We start from the raw sequence: 19,363 nt of genomic DNA, 5'->3' as shown, positions 1-19,363 counted from the left end.
ACGCTTCTGTCCTTTCCCCCAGGCTTGAGCCCCTCCTGGCCCATCTCCCACAAACTGTCCCTACCCCACTCTCATTCTCCTTGCCTATGCAGTCCCAGTCTGCACTCGTCAGGCTTCTTGGCCCAGTCTCCTTGCCCAACCAGTCCCAGCATCCCATCCCCACTCCAGTTCCCAGGTTCTCTCACCCTCACAACCCAGTCTCACCAGACTACTTGTCCCAGTCTCCTTCTTTCCCGTTCCCTGGTCCATTTTTTGCCCCTCTGTATTAGAATGAGGCTGCTTCCTCCTCTGCACTACCTGGATGCCAGCAGGGGAAATAGGCTCCCTGCTCTCATTCCCAGTGCCTGGCTTGACCCCAGTTTAGGGTGGCCACTCACCTTGTCCTGGAATACCAGACATTCCAGTACTTCCTAGAACAGCATGGATCTGCTCGTGTTGGCATGATATTGGACGCATGGTGTGGGTGAAGTTATGCTGCGTGTGGGGGTGCCATTTTTAAGAGCCCCCCCGAGTGTGCCCCCCCCGAGTGTGCCCCCATGGTGCATGCAAGGTCACACCAGATGTGGGGGTGTCATTTTTAAGAGTGTGCCACTCTGTCTCCAGGACTTTGTGTGCGAGGTCATGCTGGTGGGGGCAAAGGGGTGTGCTCTTCAAAAGGGCATCCCCCACCTGATACAGGACAAAAGCATGTCTGGTTTTTTCATAGTACTGGATGGGGGACAAACACTAGAAAAGTCTGACTGTCTGGTTTAATACTAGATGAATGGCCCGCCTACCTCATTCTGGAGAAGCCTTTACAGAGAGAGCCTTTCTAAACTCATGTAGCCGTGGGCTGGGGTATGCTCAGTCGCTATGTGGGGATGGTGCATGTACAGTGTGGTCAGCATTAGGAGCCAAGGACTTTTCAAAGTCTTAATTGTTCAGCTCTAGCAAGTCTCTCGAGTATGTGGAAACAGATTTTTTCAAAGGTTTATAACTTGGCCAAATTTAGGCAGATTTTGATGGGTATAGACCCTCTATCACATTGAGTCCCAGATCCAAAATATGGTGGCACTAGAACATTAAATAAAAGGTCACCAGCATTTGTTAACATGGGGAAAACAGAGTGTTTTCTTCTAGCCTTTGTTCGCAGAAAGGGCTGAACCATTTTGACTAAAAGTTCAAAAAAATTTCAGCCTGAGGCAGACATGTGGGATGGAAATTTTCAGCCCAAATGTTAGTTTGGCAAAGTTATAAGTAACTAAAATCAGGGTCTTATAATAGAAAGTGTCAGGTAACCTTAGCAATAGGCATTTCTACCAGTCCTACAAAAAAGCTTGTCTTCCAGGTTCTCCCATCCATGCTTGCAGTGAGAGAAGTTGCAGCAAGTTAACTGATATGCTTTTTACACCACATGTGTAGCTCTCCAAGTTAATTTATTGACACACTGTAACTCTACTACTGTGGCATAAGCTGTGTTCAGTAAACAGCCTGATCATCTGTAGTCCAATGACAGTGTATTATCATGTAAATGCTTGAACACAAAAAGATGTCTTGCCTTATACTTCGAAGGTCAGCAATCCAGTGGTAGACTACTTCAGGAAGCAAGTTCCATAGCATTGGATCCCTCACCTTATCTCAGTCCCCAGTAATGCCCATCATCTGCAGGCTGTCATCAAATGCAGCTCATCTGGTGTGAGCTGTAGCAGTCGTGCACAGAGAGGTCTCTAAGATATGTGGTTAAACAAACACGAAGTATTGGGTGAGCTTCTCTTCTAAACTTCTGACCTTGCAATGTTCCTGCTCCAGGTCTTTTGCTGTCTTTGCTGTAGTATGTCATAGAAGGTTTCTCAGGGTATTTAAAACAGGAGCATGGGGAATGGTTTTTGCTTAGCCCCTTAGGCTTCGAAGCATCTAAACCATCACCATAACTAAAAACATTTATCCAGCTTCTCTTAGAAAAACTGAATAGATTTCCCACCCTTGTCATTTGCACAAAAGGCCTGAAGACCAAGGAAGCCTTCACATTTTCGAGAATAAAGAGCACTTCACCAATTTTTTTTTTTATACAAACTGTTCTTGAGTTCATTCTTTTCCTGGTCGCAAAGCTGACCTCTCCATTAAAGGAATTAAACACGATCAAAGAGGCAGGTGTGTCCAGAAATAAATCCGTCAAGTGACTGGACATCATTGTCCATTTTTGGCCATTTGGCAACATGGAGAACAGGCAACAGTATCAGTGTATGTCTCTTCCTGACTGGATTTTTAGTTCTGAGCTGAAAATATCACTTCTGTTGGAACACACACATGTACCAGACAGAATGGCAAAGCTCTGAAGGCTTTTTTTCTGAGCATCACAGAATTCCTGGGGGATGCAGATTTGTCAGCTGCCCAAGGAATGTCATCTTGTCAAAAATAGCTATTTCTTTACTCTGGATCCTTGTTTATGAATCAGTTTCTTCTTCCTCAGTTGTCACCTGCATGATTATTCCCTGGAATATATCTTGATTGTTGACTATGGAGGAAGTGCTTAGTCTTGTTTTTTAGATATTCATGAACAAATTCTTGCCCTAGGTTTGTTTTTTAGTTACTAAGTACGTAGATTGTGATTGTTTTAGTGCTCTATAGTTTTCTTCTGGTAATTAAACACCTCTTATATATCAATTATGTTGGTTAGCATTCTAGAGTCAAAAGAACATTTAATATTTATCTCTACATCTGCAATAAGTTGTGCAGTACTACTTCCTCCCATGCTTTTACCTGACAATGATTTTCTGTTTGTATCACGAAAGCAATTTCTATGGTACGTAAAAGCAAAATCTATGCAACATAAGGGCGTTCCAAAATTGGCAAATAAAAAGCCAGGGTTTTTATTCACTTGTGGTCTTTTGCATAGTTGTCCTTATGCCTCACGTTTTCAGTTTAAGCTCTGTGTAGCTCTCCAGAAGATGCACAACAAATGAAACATCAACTTGTTTTTATAGGTGTAAGGAACATTATGGTTTTTTTGAAGGCCTGGGTAGGTGTAGGACTGCCTAAATGGAGAGGGGGAAATGTGGCAGTGGAATGGAAATACTTACTTTACTCTCTCAAATTCATTCTCTCTTTCCATCACATGAGTATTTATTTATTATATATTAATTCATGGGAAACAGTGTTCAAGAGAACTCTTTAGGTGCTGATGAGGGGGCATTCATCTTAGTCTTTGCTACCTTTCTTTCTCCTGGCTGATAGTCTTTTAATTTCAAGAGGCTCTTCTGCTATACAAATTGATGTTGTTTTACTTCTGTTTTTGGAAAATTGTGCAAAATTTTATGAAATGGATCCTACTGTTGTTAGAAAGGATACATGACAGCAGCACCTTAAAAATGACGGTGGGGAAGGCTAGTAATCCCAGCCCCCACTGTTCAAATCAGGTGCAGCACTGACTGACTGTTCACTGTGAATTCCTTTTTTATACAGTATTGTCAAATCTATCCTATGGAGATGGAGAAGAGTGCATGTTTCCAGCCTCCGTAGCATACAGTTTTGAAAGTCTGTACCAAACCATATTGCATACACCTACCTGAAGTATGTCGCTGGCATATTGTTAGACTCTATGGTCTGTTGTGTTTTCTCTGCTTAACTAGCTAAAAATTGTTTGTTCATGTTGTTTGTTAAACAGGAAATTAGAAGAGAGAATGATTAGGGGACTGCTTGGGGTGGGGTGATTCATGACTATGATTTGTTAGAAAGGGAAATATTGCCAATGATATTTGAAATTATCATTCCACTTCCGACACGGATGTATCTTTGGATGTTGCTTGTGAATGTTTGCTCAAGCATCATACTACAGAAAGGAATTGTGACCATGCACTTGAGGATTCAAGAAAAACTACAGGGTGAAAGAGATTGTTGAAGCAGTTTCCCCGTACTCCTTCTGGGCAGTGGTCCCCTGTAACAGTCTCAGGTATCTGCCAGGTAGCCCAGCCTGGAACAATAACATTTTAAAAACAAAAACAGAAGAATAGTCCAAAACAAACTCACTAGTCCTGTGCCAGGCCTCCCATTCTCCCAAGGGCTCTGACAGTTCACAGTCCCTGCAGGAGTGCAGGGCTGGTCCTTTCCTCCAGGCACGAAGGGCCTGCAAGGTCTGCTTTCCTTGCTGGTCAGCCAGTAATTGAACTCTCTTTCTCTCCTTTTAACTGCCCCTTCATTACCGGCAGTGAGTGCAGGTGCAGTGGGATTTGGCTGAGTGGGCCCACAGCAGTTCGTTAACCTTTGCCTGTTCAGTGTGGGGTTGGTATACCCTATCACAGGAAGACACAAATTAGTCGGAATTTCAGTAAATCTTGATCTAGCCTTCGAAAAGAATGGATGGTGCCCTTTAAAAAGCTGACTCTCACTACTGTAGCGTTATTTTTGGTCATACTATGTTTATCACCAATTTAGAGGTGAACCACTACTTGCTTTTTTTAAGAAACTAAGTATGAACAATGGTATAAATCTACCATCTAGTTAAGTGTCTAGCAATGCAGAAACTGCTGTTTGGAAGCTGTGATACTATTTCTGTATGAAGTAATGTAATATGCTGGAGCTGTTGACAGATCCAAAATAAAGGGAAAGCTAAAGTAAACATGGTACAGGTGTAAGACAAATAACATTTTCTCATCAGAGGGGCAGGTGTGCTTGTTCTTGACATGCCACACATAGTTTTGAAAATGTAAGTAGTTTGGCATTTTCTGTTCCTCACTTTGTCCTTGAAGGTCAATAGTTATATAACTTGCAAATGTTAATCTACGCAATTTCATTGTTGTCTCTATAAGAGTAAAGTTAATCCTTTTTTTCCGTCAAATGTCGGAGGTACAGCTGCACAATGTGTACGTTATTGCACCTACACTTCTTAAACTAAAACTGCCAAATGGCTCATTAAACCTGATGCATATAAGAATCTAATTAGCTGTATACAGATACAGTAGTAAAATTAAAAATTTGATTTGCCTCCACAAATGCAGAGAATTGCTAAGAAACTTCTTTGGCTAAAGTTTGTTAGCCTGTAATGGGAGATTTATGTACTATATGAATTTTTGCTCCAAAATATTTGCTAATTGGAGAAAAATGGAGTTGTCTAACCGTGTTGAGAATTTTCTGATTTTAGCTGCCTGTTATCTCATAGTAGCAAACATAGGAACAACTTGCCATCTAATCTGCTTGAGATGAGTTGACTCAAATGCATCAGCCAAAGAACATAAGCTGCTTAATGAGATGATAAAAAACAGACTGACAAAATATGAAATATCTAGATATGAAGAGAGAGAGTGTATAAAATAGTGTTTTTAAAACATGTACAATGATGAATTACTATATTGTTTTTAATCTTGTATTGGAATTTACGGCTAGTAGGTGTTTCTCAATTAGATAAAGTAATTAAAACTGAAGCTTGCTAAGTGTATAACTAGTACCTTGTTATGAAGTACACAGACAAATTATTATTAGAATTTAAATGGACATATGTAGAGAAGGGAGAGGGGTCTGTCCTGAGTGGTTGTGAACTTGAGCAGTCAACTTCTGTTCCAGTCAAGATGGATTGTTTGGGAACAAGATCAGCTCCTTTGGAAGCCTCTATTCCATTGGCTTTGAACAGAACTTAAAATGTAATAATCCCATACTGGGTTACTCTCAAAGCTTGAATGGCAGCACGAGTTCAGCATTAAAAAGCATCTTTAAATAGATGAGGGCATGACTGGGCTTAGCCTAACTTTTCACATTGCTTGGTCTGATTGGAAAAAAGCCTTGGCCTACAGCATTACATGTGTGAGGCACAGCATTTTAGCCAGAACGTTACATATATTTACACAGCATGCCATGATATATTTACTGCATTATATATTTATATATTATATGCAGAAAGCTATGTTAAAAGAACATTAAGGTTGTGTACATACAAGGAAACTGAATTAAAGTTGTTAATTCTAGCATTTCCCAACTTTTCCTTTGCAGTCTTAACATTCTTTTAACATTTTTACTTGTAACTTTTTAGATTTTTTTTAAAGTGAATTGAATAACCAAAACTCCCATTTTATGGAACCATATTGACTTCCTGCTTGAATCATTGATCTGGTTGGAATCCAGGATCTTAGATCCATAACACAGACCTTTGCTACTTCAGTCTGAGGAGTAACTAGTAGTAGCATTAGGCTATTGTCCTGTCTGTGGACAATCCACTACAGGCATGTGACATATACTTTGCCAGTGACTTACAAAACTTTGCTCGACAGCAAAGGAATATTGAGAATCTTGGGTTCTGTTCCAGTCTCTGGAGAGTAGCGTGTGACCTAGTGGTTAGACAGCACAGCCAAATACAAATTTGGGACATTGATTCTGAAAGTGAGCCGAAATGCATGAGAACTAGGTCTACCATACTAGAGACCTGGGGCCATATTCTAGTCCTTGCTATGGCCCCTTTACCGTGCTCCAGTGTACTCAGCCCCATGTTTTTCCTCTCATAGCCACTGATGTAGAGACATGCTAGGAAAGAAAAGGAAGTGGCTGATTTGTGGAATTCTACAGCAATTGTGGGTTTTGGAGTAGCTCATAGGCAGCCAGGTAAGGCTGCAGTAAATTAGAGCAGCCTCTTGGTTGTATTCATAGTTCTGGCAAAAAGAAAAGGAGTACTAGTGGCACCTTAGGGACTAACCAATTTATCTGAACATAAGCTTTCGTGAGCTACAGCTCACTTCATCGGATGCATTCAGTGGAAAATACAGTGAGGAGATTTATATACACACAGAACATGAAAAAATGGGTGTTATCATACACACTGTAACTCTTCTTACAGTGTGTATGATAACACCCATTTTTTCATGTTCTGTGTGTATATAAATCTCCTCACTGTATTTTCCACTGAATGCATCCGATGAAGTGAGCTGTAGCTCACGAAAGCTTATGTTCAGATAAATTGGTTAGTCTCTAAGGTGCCACTAGTACTCTTTTTTTTTTTTTTTTTGCGAATAGACTAACACGGCTGCTACTCTGAAACCAATAGTTCTGGCAGAGGTGACTTTGTGCTGTTACCCCATATGTAAGGGTCAGTGATATCTGCTCACCTCCTAAGGTAGGGGTGTGAGGCTTTGCTCAACAATAAGGGCTGTGAAGTGTAAAGAATTATTAACACCAGTGGAAGAGTGAAACTAGGACTTGTCTCCTCTTGGTGCCCAGTGCCCCTGTGATTAAAGCAGATCGAAGCAGAAAGAGGAGCTTTCCCAAACTGGGAAGCAGAGCTGTATGCCCCCCCGCTTGCTTTAGCGTCTGCCTTCTCCTAGGCCAAAGGGGTGGCAGCTGCAGTTCTTTCCCTAGCCCAGGAGCATGCTCCGTGTGGTTGGGATTTAGGAAGTTATGCAGGGCTGGAGTTATGCTCAGTGTGGCTAGAATGTTCAGAGATCCTAGTCACAAACCTCTAACAGGTTTTACTGAGCATGTGCAAATGGTAATTTTTAGAGGTTTATAATTTGGCCAAATATGGATGGGTTCTCATTTGGATAGCAAAAGGCATCTCTCTGGCAGATGGATTATCCTGGCATCAATTTTCAGGTTCCTACTCCAAACCTGGGAGGCACTAGAGCTGGTAGAAAATACTTTTAACATTGGCAGAATTACTTATTTCCTCCCTTATCTGATTCTCAGAAATAGCTTGAATAATTTCTACTGAATTCAAAATAAAAAAAAAAATTCTGCCTGAGGCATGAAAAATTTCAGCCTGAATGGTTAAAGATTGGCAAAATTATAAACAACTGAAATCAGGGGCTCCTAATGGAAAGTGTTAGGCAAACTTATGTACAGGTGTCATCACAGTCCAGCATAACTTGTGTGCCATAAAATGTATACTCTGCATTGATTAGTGAACAAGTATCCCCATAAACTCATTCAGCAAGAGTTTAAATATTTTACAATGTAATACTGTTTTGTAAGTCAAATAGTAAATCCTGGTGTGACATTATCAGTCATATAATATCTCATTGAAAGGTGACAGGGCTAGAAAGAATTAATTAACTCAGACTGACCTGACCCATGGCCAAACTTTAAAGACTGTTAGGAAGATATGTAAATGATAGAGCTTTGAAATGCAAGTTTGCATTGTTAGAGATAGAAGAGTAGATGTTTGTTCAGGTCTTGTGATGTAAGCAAACAAGTCTTGTCTATTGCTATAGCTTTGATTCAAAGATCAAAAAAGGAATATTAACATTTAGGAAGACACTTGTGTGAAACAGTATTATTATCTATATGTCTCTTTTGAAGGTTGTGGTAACCTGTATCTGAACTGTTTAATGGATAAATTATCCTGTGCTAATTGCCATGGTGTTTGGAAGAAGGAAAATTAAGCCTATTGTTTTCTCAGGCCAAAAGGTTGCAGGAAATGTATAAAAATCTTGGGCCGTGATCCTTCTTCATCTCAGATCTGCTTTGGGTTTCAAGAGGGGGAAATCTTAAGCCATAAGGATTGAGATCCCCAGTCACTGACTGGAGTCACCCTGAATATGGACATTGGACTATAACCTATGGACTATTTCTAAAAGGGCTTTTGGCAACTACAAGCTCATCTCTATGATGTATCTAAACCTCAAGAATTGAACTCAAGTCTGTATGTATATTGATCTTTTAACCAAAACTCTCTTTTCTTTTTAAATAAATTTTAGCTTAGTTAATAAGAATTGGCTATATTCTTGTGTGTGTGTGTGTGTGTGTATGTGTGTATATATATATATATATATATATATATATATATATATATATATATATATATATATATATATATATATATATATATATAAGCATGTATTTTGGGTAAGATCTAAGTTATAATTGGACCTGGGTGTGTGGCTGATTCTTTGGGATTGGAAGAATCTTTTCTTTTATATGATGGGATTTTCAATCATCATCATCATCATGTGTATCTGGATGGAGCACTTTAAGGGAACTGCGTTGTTTGGACTTCTGAGTAACCAGTGAGGTGATACAGGAGCTGTTTTGTGCTGGCTTAGTAAATCTAAATATTGGAATATCCACCAGCTTTTGGGGTTTGTCTGCCCTGTTTTGTTTGCAGTTCACCCTAATTGAGTGATCTCAGCTGGCTCCCACGAGCAGCATTGTCACACCTGGCACAAACAAACTGTGGGTTATTGAATTAAATGTTCAGTGTGAACATCCGTATGTGGGTGTTTGCGCCAGTATGTGAGAGTGACAAAGGGGCCCACAGAGTTTATAGGATTACTGATGAGTAGCTACATCCTGCAGACCATGTTGGAGTGGGAGGGGCATAAAATTATCTGTACCGATTTAAATAATGGAAAGACATATGCTAGAAATTTCACATCTGGAAATGGAGGGAACTCTGAAGGAAACAAACAGCTGGGTTTCTAAGGGGAATATATAGCCTCCACCCTGTTTCAAAGAAACAAAAATCCTGCTTTGGGATTAACAGAGGGTTATTGGGAGGAATATAGAAATCAGTGGGGGAATTTGTGAAAGATTTTCTGGGGTGTTTTTTCTTTCTGCTTGTCCTTGGTAATACTGTTACTTTTTTGTTCCTACAATACGTTTTATGTCTTTAGAGCCAGCAGTCATGAGGAGTCTCAGACTCATTCATTCTCTCTCTCTCGGAGAAATACTCACTCACTGTAATAAAGAGCCACTTGTGCTGCTGGCATCCCAGATTTTGTTGAACAATCCACAGAATCTCTCACATGGCACCAGAAGAGCCTAATATATTCTAGCTGGCTCCCTACTTCTCATTTTTACACATTTTTAGGGACCTTAGGAAGTCTTTTATGTATGCAAATCATCAAAAGAACATTTAGCTGTTTTTCTATTAAAAACTTGTAACCTTATTTTAAATGGACTGTCCTTTCAAATGAATGGAACATCAGTACTTGAGGAATCTATCCTACTACATGAGATATGGATATTTCTTGTATGAGGAGCAGCTGTGAAAGTTATTAGACTTTAAAGTTAACAGCTAATTAAGCTGAAAAGGGAAAATTCACAACTTTCTGGGTGGTGGTTTCATGCTGTTTGGCTGCAGAGTGTATTGGTTTTTGCTCTGAAGGTTCTATGGGTAATCAGAAGTAGAAAGCTTTGCTTCTGAAGAAAGAAGCATGTGAAGTGAGTTTGGCCTTATCCCAATCCCTAATGGATCCATGTCTAGGTAAAAAGCTTTCTGGAGCAGGGATTGCCATGGTGTTTGTCTTGTACAACAACGTGCACACATTGGCACATACCAGTCATCATAATTACAATTAATAACTCTTGAGTGGTGGAACTTCACTTGCGGAAACTAGAGGTGGGTGTGGTGGAAGCTTGCTCAGTGCCTTTTTACCCTATCTAGCTCATATCAGTTAGGTTAATCTCACAAGTTCAATTTCACACTTCCGAAGGAGGCAACTGGGCCCTGCTGGCTTTGTTTTTCCTGTCATTTATATACTGTCATAGGTCCATTAACTTAAATTACACCAGCTGAGAATCTGCCCCTTGCTTTTTAAACACCCCAAAACATTATATTGTATGCTAGGTGAAAGTGAACACTCTAAATATTCTAGTCCCTGCAGTGTCACCAGCTATTCAGCTTCTTCATATACTCTGCACTGAATTAACATGTTTAGCTAATTTCTTTTGTATACACACTAAAGAAAGCATAGAATCATAGAATATCAGAGTTGGAAGGGACCTCAGGAGCAGGACCAACCCCCAAAGTATCTAGTGTACTTTCTAGGTTTCTTTGACATTACTTAAAATGTCAAAATGTAATACCTATATGTTTCTCAGCAATACAATTCGGTGTAACCCGCTACTGTAGGTACTGCACAAAAACATTCTTGCCTAATTTCTCTCCTACTCAACAATGAACATTCTAGCTAAGTGTTTAGCTGGATTAATTGAAATGGCAAAATCTGGGCCAAAATTACTAATTTACTAATTGCTAAATTACTCTAATGCTGTTTATGTGACTGCATGGAGTAGGCCTCCCTGTTTTCTCTGGTGGCTCAGATAAATGGTACACTTTTCCTCAGTTGGGTGAAAACATTGGCCAACATTTTTGAAATTGAATGCCCCAAATTAGGCACCTACATCATCAGTAACCCAGTTGTTTGAGGGTTTGGTACCTCTGAAAGTCAGGCCACTTAGGTGGATAAATGTAGATGTAATTTTCTAGCTTTAAGATTTCAATTTGAAAATTTGGGTCTTTGGCTGCTATCAGTGTACATTCTTAAGCTTTTGTTTGAGGAAAGGCACCAGGGAGGATATTTCTCAGTTGAATGGTGTTGACAGCTGCAGAATCTAAGCTTTCGTTTAACCAACAAACAATCAATCCTTAAGCCCTTACAGCTGCAAAGATCTTCCAGAGTAAACCAAGTGTAAACTGATGCTGTGTAGTCTTCATAAGTCTGCATGGACAACTTCAGTGCTGCTGCTCAGAGATTGTCCAAATTGCAGTGCAGTGAAAATTGACCAGAATCTTGTCAGTTTTCACTGTTCCATATTTAGAACACAGTGGGCAGCACTGGAACAGAGAAGATGGTCAGTTTGAACTACTCCAACTTTGGAAAGCTATGTACATCAAATGAGTAGGTACTGCAGCTGTTCACAGTTGTGGTCCACCCCACCCCCTCCACCCTCCCAAAAAAATTAGGGAAGTGGAGCCACCTCTCCCCCCAACACACAACCACCATCACCGTTACAGTAGCCATGATGCTTTCGGGTGCGAGAGAGGAATGATTTATATGTATTGCAGCAGTGCCTAGGAGCTGCATGGACAAAGATCTTGCTATGATAGGTGCTGTACAAACACAGAACAAAAAGAGTCCCTGCCTCAAAGAGCTTAGCATAGGAAAGAAGCCGGGGTAATGCTCCCTTTCTCTTCCAACTGTCCAAAGGATGTGTGAGAGAGCTTTATATTTATCAAAACCTGATAGCTGGAGGCTATGAGAAATGGTGCCCCTTAGGATCCAGGGCTGCACCTGATGCAAATGCAGTGACCTTCCCTTTCCCTGAGGGTACACGGGTGGATGTGGCTTCTCACAGGGACACTGCACCCAGAGAGACAGAACCTTCCTTTTAGTTTAGGCACCTGGCTATTGAGTGTTAAGGCCTGAAAAGGTTACCAGTGTCTGAACAGGTGGTGGAGGGGTTGAGGCTGGTAGGTGGAGAGAGGGAGAAATTGAGGGGATGTAGTAAATAAAAAGAGAAAGATATTAAAAGAGGAATTTTGGGGTAGCGAAGATGATACCAAGGAGAAGCGTCGCACAAAATGATTGGAGAGAAAAGGGACAAAGTGAGGAGAGACATTGAAAACTACATAGAAGAGCTACCATGTGAATTATAAGAGAGAGAAAGTAGAGTGAAGCCAGGAAGGAAAAGAATGTGTAACAAAATCAAGGAAAGCACTGTAAAGTGTGAGAACCACATTAAGGAGAGCATGAATTGGCAACATGTTAAAATTAAATGCAGCACCCAACTCTTCTGTTGTTATAAATTGCAGGGCTGTGATGGCACCAGGTATTGTTCACCCAGGCTTAATCCTCAGGCAGCTGGTGTTGGGTACGTTTTTCAAGCTGTGCAGGAGGATCCTCATTTCTGTTCATCTTCCAGGCCCTGAATAAATGTGTTAATAATATCCATTTGTCATGGGAGATTATGCTGCACATTGAATTCAAACTTCTGTGCAGAAGAGGCATGTAGTCTGGCACTGCCCAGTCTAAAGCTATTCCTTTTAGCTGTTCAACTTGATCACTTGTCACTTGGCATGAAGACATGGTCCCAGACACTAGTTAGCCCGGGAGAGACCTTGAACACAATGGTATGAGCTGTGGAGGCTCCTTTTAATCCTTCTGGGGTGATTTTCTAAGTAGGGAAGAGGCTAATCTGTTGCTTGTGCATTCCTTGTGTGTGAGAGGAGGGGATGAAGAAAGCTATGTAAGGTTCCTAAAATTTACTTGAACTCAGTTAGCCTTTACCTCTTTGCAAGTTATCTGTCATATTCTGAGAGTAGCCTTGAGCCGTGTGATTACTCAGAACGCTGCTCTGAGCAGTTTGGGGGCAGCTTTCTTATGATGGCTGTACAAGCTTGCTGTTACTTTCATCTTTAAACTTATCTTCATAACTTGATTGTAAATGGAGAAAAAGAAGAAATAGATACTCGTTACTGCAGCTTCAGTTTAAAAAAATATGAATGCAACAAAACTGAACTTTAGATAGCATTGGAATTCAAAGTTCACTTTAAACAAATAAACAAGCCCTAAACAAAGGAGAGTGAGTTTGTGTGTGTATGGGGGTGGGGGGATGTGAGAAAACCTGGATTTGTGCAGGAAATAGCCCAACTTGATTATCATGCACATTGTGTAAAGAGTTGTCACTTTGGATGGGCTATCACCAGCAGGAGAGTGAATTTGTGTGTGGGGGTGGAGGGTGAGAAAACCTGGATTTGTGCTGGAAATGGCCCACCTGATGATCACTTTAGATAAGCTATTACCAGCAGGACAGTGGGGTGGGAGGAGGTATTGTTTCATATTCTCTGTGTATATATAAAGTCTGCTGCAGTTTCCACGGTATGCATCCGATGAAGTGAGCTGTAGCTCACGAAAGCTCATGCTCAAATAAATTGGTTAGTCTCTAAGGTGCCACAAGTACTCCTTTTCTTTTTGCGAATACAGACTAACATGGCTGTTACTCTGAAACCCTAAACAATGGAAACTGTTAAAGCACAGTTAAGGGCACCCAAACAAGCATAAATCTGTCTCCATAGTGAGAACCACCAGGATTTGCCTTATCCCAGCCATTACGCAGGTTCATGTCTTCTGTGACCACCAAAATATTAATACCTGACTCTTAACTAGAGCTGATCGGGGACAAGGTTAATTGGAAAATGCCAATTCATTGAACCTGAAATATTTATCAGAAATGTGTTGGGTTCAGTGAACTTCTGACAAAACACAGGTAGGGTTCCTCTGGCTCTGGAAGACCCCTCCGTGACAACTGTCCTGAGGCCAGTGACCTCAGAGCTTCAACGGTCTATGGCTCATGAGCAACCTTGCCATGTGGACTGCCCTGAGATCAGGCTCTGGCTGGAGCCATGGCTCTCAGGGCTTTAGGATCCTTGCTCTGTGGTGGGGAGCTCACCTGAATCCCAGGGCATCCCCAGGAATGGAAGGCAGCCTGGGAGGTGGCGGCAGCTGCTCTGTTTCATTTAGAAAAATGGAACTGAAATTTTTTTTTTTTTTTAAACAAATAATTTCAGAATTTCTTTTCTGTGGGAAACTGAAATTTCAAGTTTTTGTTCTGAATCAGAATGAAAACTTTTTTGAAATGGCAGAATTTCCCACAGAAATGGAAATTCCAGAATTTTTGCCAGATCTAATCTTAACCATAGAGGTCAGTCATATTCCAGGCATAAACAATCCATGGAAGAAATCCTGTAATGATTCATGATTAGATACATAGCCTACTGAAGACAGTCTCTTTTCCCTTTTCAAGCAAAGATTCCATCTGCCATGAAATATCCCAGCGTCATTGTAATAGAGCTGGACTCGCCCAGCTGCGTCGCCTGCTGGTTGTCCTTGGGAATTAGCTTGTCAGGCTCTGGAGCGCCCTCTGCTGTCTGGTGATCCGCCTTACCGCCGGCCCCAGTCCCTCCCAGAACCCGATGCCTCCTCCCACTGGGGTGCTGCCCCTTGGCAGTAAACCCCAACAATCTCTGAGGGTCTCCCCTCCCCGGGGAACCCCCACCCACTACCCCCACCTTGCCTCAGTCTTGGCTACTGCCAGTCATCGCTTAGCCCCGCTCCCCGGGGCAGACTGCAGTGTATCAGTCACTCATCACAGGCGAGGGGGTTTGGACCTGCTGCCTCTGTCTACCTGTGGGCTGCCCCCTGGCAACCCCAGTACCCAATAGGCCCTAACCTAGACCTCGCAGCCTGGGGGTTTCCAGGCCGGAGCTCCCCTGGCCTTTCCCCCTCAGCCCTGCTCCAATCTAGGTTCTCCCTCAGGTCCCTGCAGCCAGGCCCCCCTCTCTCTCTCTGAACGCAGAGAGAGACTGGCTAAGCTTCAGCCTAGCAGTCAGTCCCTTTATAGGCCCAGCCGTGGCCTGATTGGGATGTGGCCCAGCTGCAGCCATTTCCCCAATCAGCCTAGCCTTTCTTGCCCTCAGCCCTGGCTCTCAAGCCCCACAGGGCAGGAGCGGGTAACCACCCTACTACAGTCATGAAATACAGATCTAGTGTATCTCTGTATCCAAACTCTTAAACTGAGATAACGAAATTATGGGACTTGCATGGAAACCTAAAGGTTAGCGTGGTGCCAGAGTATGAGCCATTTGTATGCATGAACAGTTATGTAACATGTTCTGTGGTTCAAATCTTCAGTATTTCATCTGCAAGCTGTGCAATACAAGTGTCTTCTCTAAATGTTAAGACCATCCAGAAGGCTGGTAACAGCGCATGGGGCAGAAAAGTTTGGCGTCAACCTTTACTCCATTTTAAGTGTTTAGTTTGTCTTGAATTGAGTGAAGTCTGGGCCACTTTCACTAGCTAATCACCTCCATTTTTTCAGCCCATTGAGTAATCAATTCCATTATCTTTTATTGTGCTGTAAATGAATCTCTCTGCAGTCTCTCCTTACAGAGCACAGGATGAGAGTGAGTAACATTTGGTTGATGTAGTTTAGCTCTCTGCGACCATAGTAAATGTGCCTGACTTTTCTTTTCTTTCTCACTTGTAGGTTTATCCTTCAGTCCAAGGGAGTAATTCACAGCCAACTCTTAGAAAAACAAAAAATAGCAGAAGAGAAAATTAAAGAACTTGAGGTAAGTTTTAGGTGAATTAAGGTGATATTGAAAGTAGGACCTTAAAAAAAACTCAACATGATAGTCTTTGTTGCATCCCTTACATATATAGTATATTTATATAGTGCTTTTCATACTAAAGGATCTTAAAACACTAGAACTCCTATCCACTGCTGAAACATTGCTATCTCTTGGGTAGAATGCAGCAGCTGTCATGGTAGTAATATTAGCAATACATATCCTGCTGACCCTCCTGATAGGAATATACCTTTCTAGTCTAGAAGTAATGAATATGATTTAGACATATTACCTACTTTGAGTAGTTGAGAGATACAGAAATATATAGGAAATGCACAGTAATTTCAGTTAATGTCCTTTTGCAAGTTCAAATTGCTGAAATGGGACATTGTATCCATTTAATCTTGACCAATGTCCAGGGGATACAAACCAGGTTCATTTGCTTTGCTCATTACATTTAATTCTTCAGAGGGACACAAATAGAAATGCACCAAAAGTGTTACCATTATGTCTTTTTTTTAAATGTCCCTAATATGTGAATAATATGAAACCCTGCCCCTTAGTATCTTGAGCAAAGAACTTAAAAACAAAACAAAATAACCCTCTAGGAATGTGTTTGGGGAAGCAAATGATAAGTTGACCAAACAGTCTGATATGTTAGTGTGAGCTTTGGAGAAGGAATTAACAATAGGGAAAGCAGGGCAGGCGCGTGTGTGTGTGCATGTGTGCTTGCATCAAGGAATAGCGATGTGAAGTGCTTAAAGTGCAGTTTTACTCTGAAAAGTGGCACTGTGGAGTTCTATATTTACTCAGTGACTACAGATCAGTAGGTAAATAGAAAGGGGCTTTTCTTCTGTTTGCCCTGAAAGTGCAACCTAGAATCAGAAAGATAAGATAGCATCTGTCTTTTGCATCTCTAGCAGTAAATAATCTGCATGCAGAACTTAGTTAACAGTTCTGCTGATGAAGTGAGAGAGAGATATGACAAGTGTTAGTCTATTCTGCCTTATATAGCCCTAAAAGGTGTACCAAAAAAAAAGTCTTAAACGTATGGCCTGATTTTCAGAGATGTTGAGCAACCCCAACTCCCATTAAACACAACGAAAGTGGTATGTGTTTGTTACTTTTGAAAATCAGGTTCTTGTATTTTGTTCAATAAAGTACTTCAATATGATTCTGAATAGACACAGGGAGCAGATCTGAAGAGTAAGAATGTGCCATTTTTAGGAGTTTTTCATTTTAAAGACTGAGGATTTAATGTGGTGAAAGGCGTTTTTATTCAAAGAACGGATGATAGGATGAGGCAGATTTAAAGTAGTTTTGGGTGTTGTGTTTGAATAGGACAACCTTAAGCTTGCATTTCCTTGGTATCTGCTGTTCATGTTTGTGGTGTTTTAACTATAATCTTGAAATGTAATACACACTCCAACTACAGAGATGTGCCTGCAACCATAACAGCATCATGACAAACTCTTTAATGTGGGGATATGTTTTTGTTATCACAGTATCCTAATAAAAGTAGGATCCACCGTGAGGGAGATATCCTAACCATTGAAAATCTGTTTTTAACGGTCTCAGTTTTCAGCGGAAAGGAGAGAACAGATATGCCTATGGGGGCAGCTGTGCTAATGTATGAGGCAAGATAACATTTTAACTACATTTTGGACGTTAGCAAGTGTGGGTTGCCAGGTCTGATCAAGCTGGGACTGTGCCTATTTAGTTGTGAAGTCCAGGGCAGTGTAGCTGGACAGTGCTGTCCTATACTCTGGAGAAAAACATTAACACTGTATTTATAGAAAATTCTCTCTCCATGAATAACGTGAAAGATGCACTTGCAAATTACAGCTGTCGTTTCTGAGCCGAGGTGCTTGGGTTGACCTCATGGCTGGGACAGTCAGTGATGAAACCCAATGTCAGTGATGTTCACGAATCCCCGTGCTGCTTCAACAGTTATTAAAGGGTTGATTTGAATGCACTTTCTGAACCTGAAGCCATTCCATTGCTTGATAATTTGTCCTCTTGATAGCAGGTAAAAATGCATCCCTTGTTGGTGGCAATTTTTCTCCATTTGCGTCTTGGAAAACATACGCTTGCATGCCTTTGCAAGTGTCGTAATGTTGATCTTCAAATGGTAAACTGGGCATAGGAACACCTCCAGTGCAATTATGAGTTCGTCAATGACTGTCTCAGCTGTTCTGACCACCTTCAGGGCAAGTTCAGGATCTTCAGAGGCTGAATCAAATGCCTTCCAGTAAGATAATTTGGTCTTTCCAGCTGACTTTGTGTGGTTTTTAATGGTTCAAGTGATAGGAACACATCTCTGAGGTATATACCGTGATGCTGTACCACAGCAGCAGGCACAAAAACAGCATCTGGTGGAAGTCTTGGGGAGCGTCTGACAAAGAACACTGGAACATCCGAGTCTTGTGGAAAAATCTGAAGTTTAGTAGCACCTCTCTCTGTGACATTGATGGCATGCAAGATAATTTTAGAGTCAGCTTCCTCATAGGAACTATGAAGAAACTCCACTGACCACTGTGAGGCAGCAGCTTCATTATACCGTACACCGATGAAATTCTTTGAGCAATTCTTCACATGCTGGAGCATTTTTCCCACAAGGTATGCAGTTAACTCATCCTTTGTGTGAGTATGAGACAGTAACTTCTTCACTGTGGCACTGGGGATGTTCGTGGAGTCAGTGATTTTATATTTGACAAGTGCAGTACAATGGAGTCTCTTCTTTCTGGTAATATTTTTAATTGATTCTCCTACATACTTGTCAAGTGTGAGATGGATTCTGTCATAGATCCAGTATTTTCTTCGTAGCCACATAATGAAGTGTTCAGCCAAATCTTGGCAGGTGTTAACAGTTTCTAGTTTCTTGACAGTTTGTACCTTAGCCATATCATCTATGGTTGCTATCCTGAAAGGCCTCTGCTGGCATAAGGTACTGGTCATGTTGTCAGTAGGTGCTGGCATAGGAAGACCATGCAAGATGTGCATTAGTTTGTTTTTTGCCTGGCACATATGGGTGGTTCCATCATATACGAACATTGATCATGGAGAACTCATACTTCCCCCAAAGTTTCTCATAGATGATCGTCCTGCTGAGATCTGGACTTGACCAGTTGATGAGCAACAACCTGTCTGCAGTTAGCTTTATAATAGTCTCTGCCAGCTTCACTCTGACTTCCCTCTTTGCATTTGAGCACACCATTAATGAGTTTTTCTTAATGAGATCCCATAGATTGATAACCCTTGGATAATTCTTTGGGTTTTGAGGCTTCATGCAAATCATGACCCAGAGTATCCATTTGAGTGACATCTTTAGCTATCTCATCACTGAAGACTGCTTTTGTCATAATATTAATGAGCTCTGATATGGGGAGCCAGTGCGATTAAGCTCACCTGTAGCTTTAAAATTGCTCCTTCTTGGTATTTAACAGCACCTAATGAGTTTAAATGGTGCTTGGTTACTTCTGGGGAAGTCATTCTAAGCACAGTTAATGTTTCATTTGAAATTTGTTAGAGTTCTGGGTTGTCAAGGAAAGAGCAGCA

The 19,363-nt window shown here is 41.2% G+C and overlaps 1 protein-coding gene across 1 annotated transcript in view; it reads left to right on the top strand.

Annotated features, from left to right (window-relative positions):
• The window catches only part of PFDN1 (prefoldin subunit 1), a 60,329-nt gene that overhangs the window by 13,245 nt on the left and 27,721 nt on the right, over positions 1-19,363 (top strand). The window contains exon 3 of the mRNA XM_073356052.1: positions 15,724-15,808. Within this exon, the coding sequence (XP_073212153.1) occupies positions 15,724-15,808 (85 nt within the window). The remainder of the gene's footprint in view (positions 1-15,723; positions 15,809-19,363) is intronic.

Source organism: Lepidochelys kempii, chromosome 8 (assembly GCF_965140265.1).
Source record: "Lepidochelys kempii isolate rLepKem1 chromosome 8, rLepKem1.hap2, whole genome shotgun sequence".
NCBI lineage: Eukaryota > Metazoa > Chordata > Testudines > Cheloniidae > Lepidochelys > Lepidochelys kempii.
This window is presented reverse-complemented; position numbering and strand designations above follow the sequence as displayed.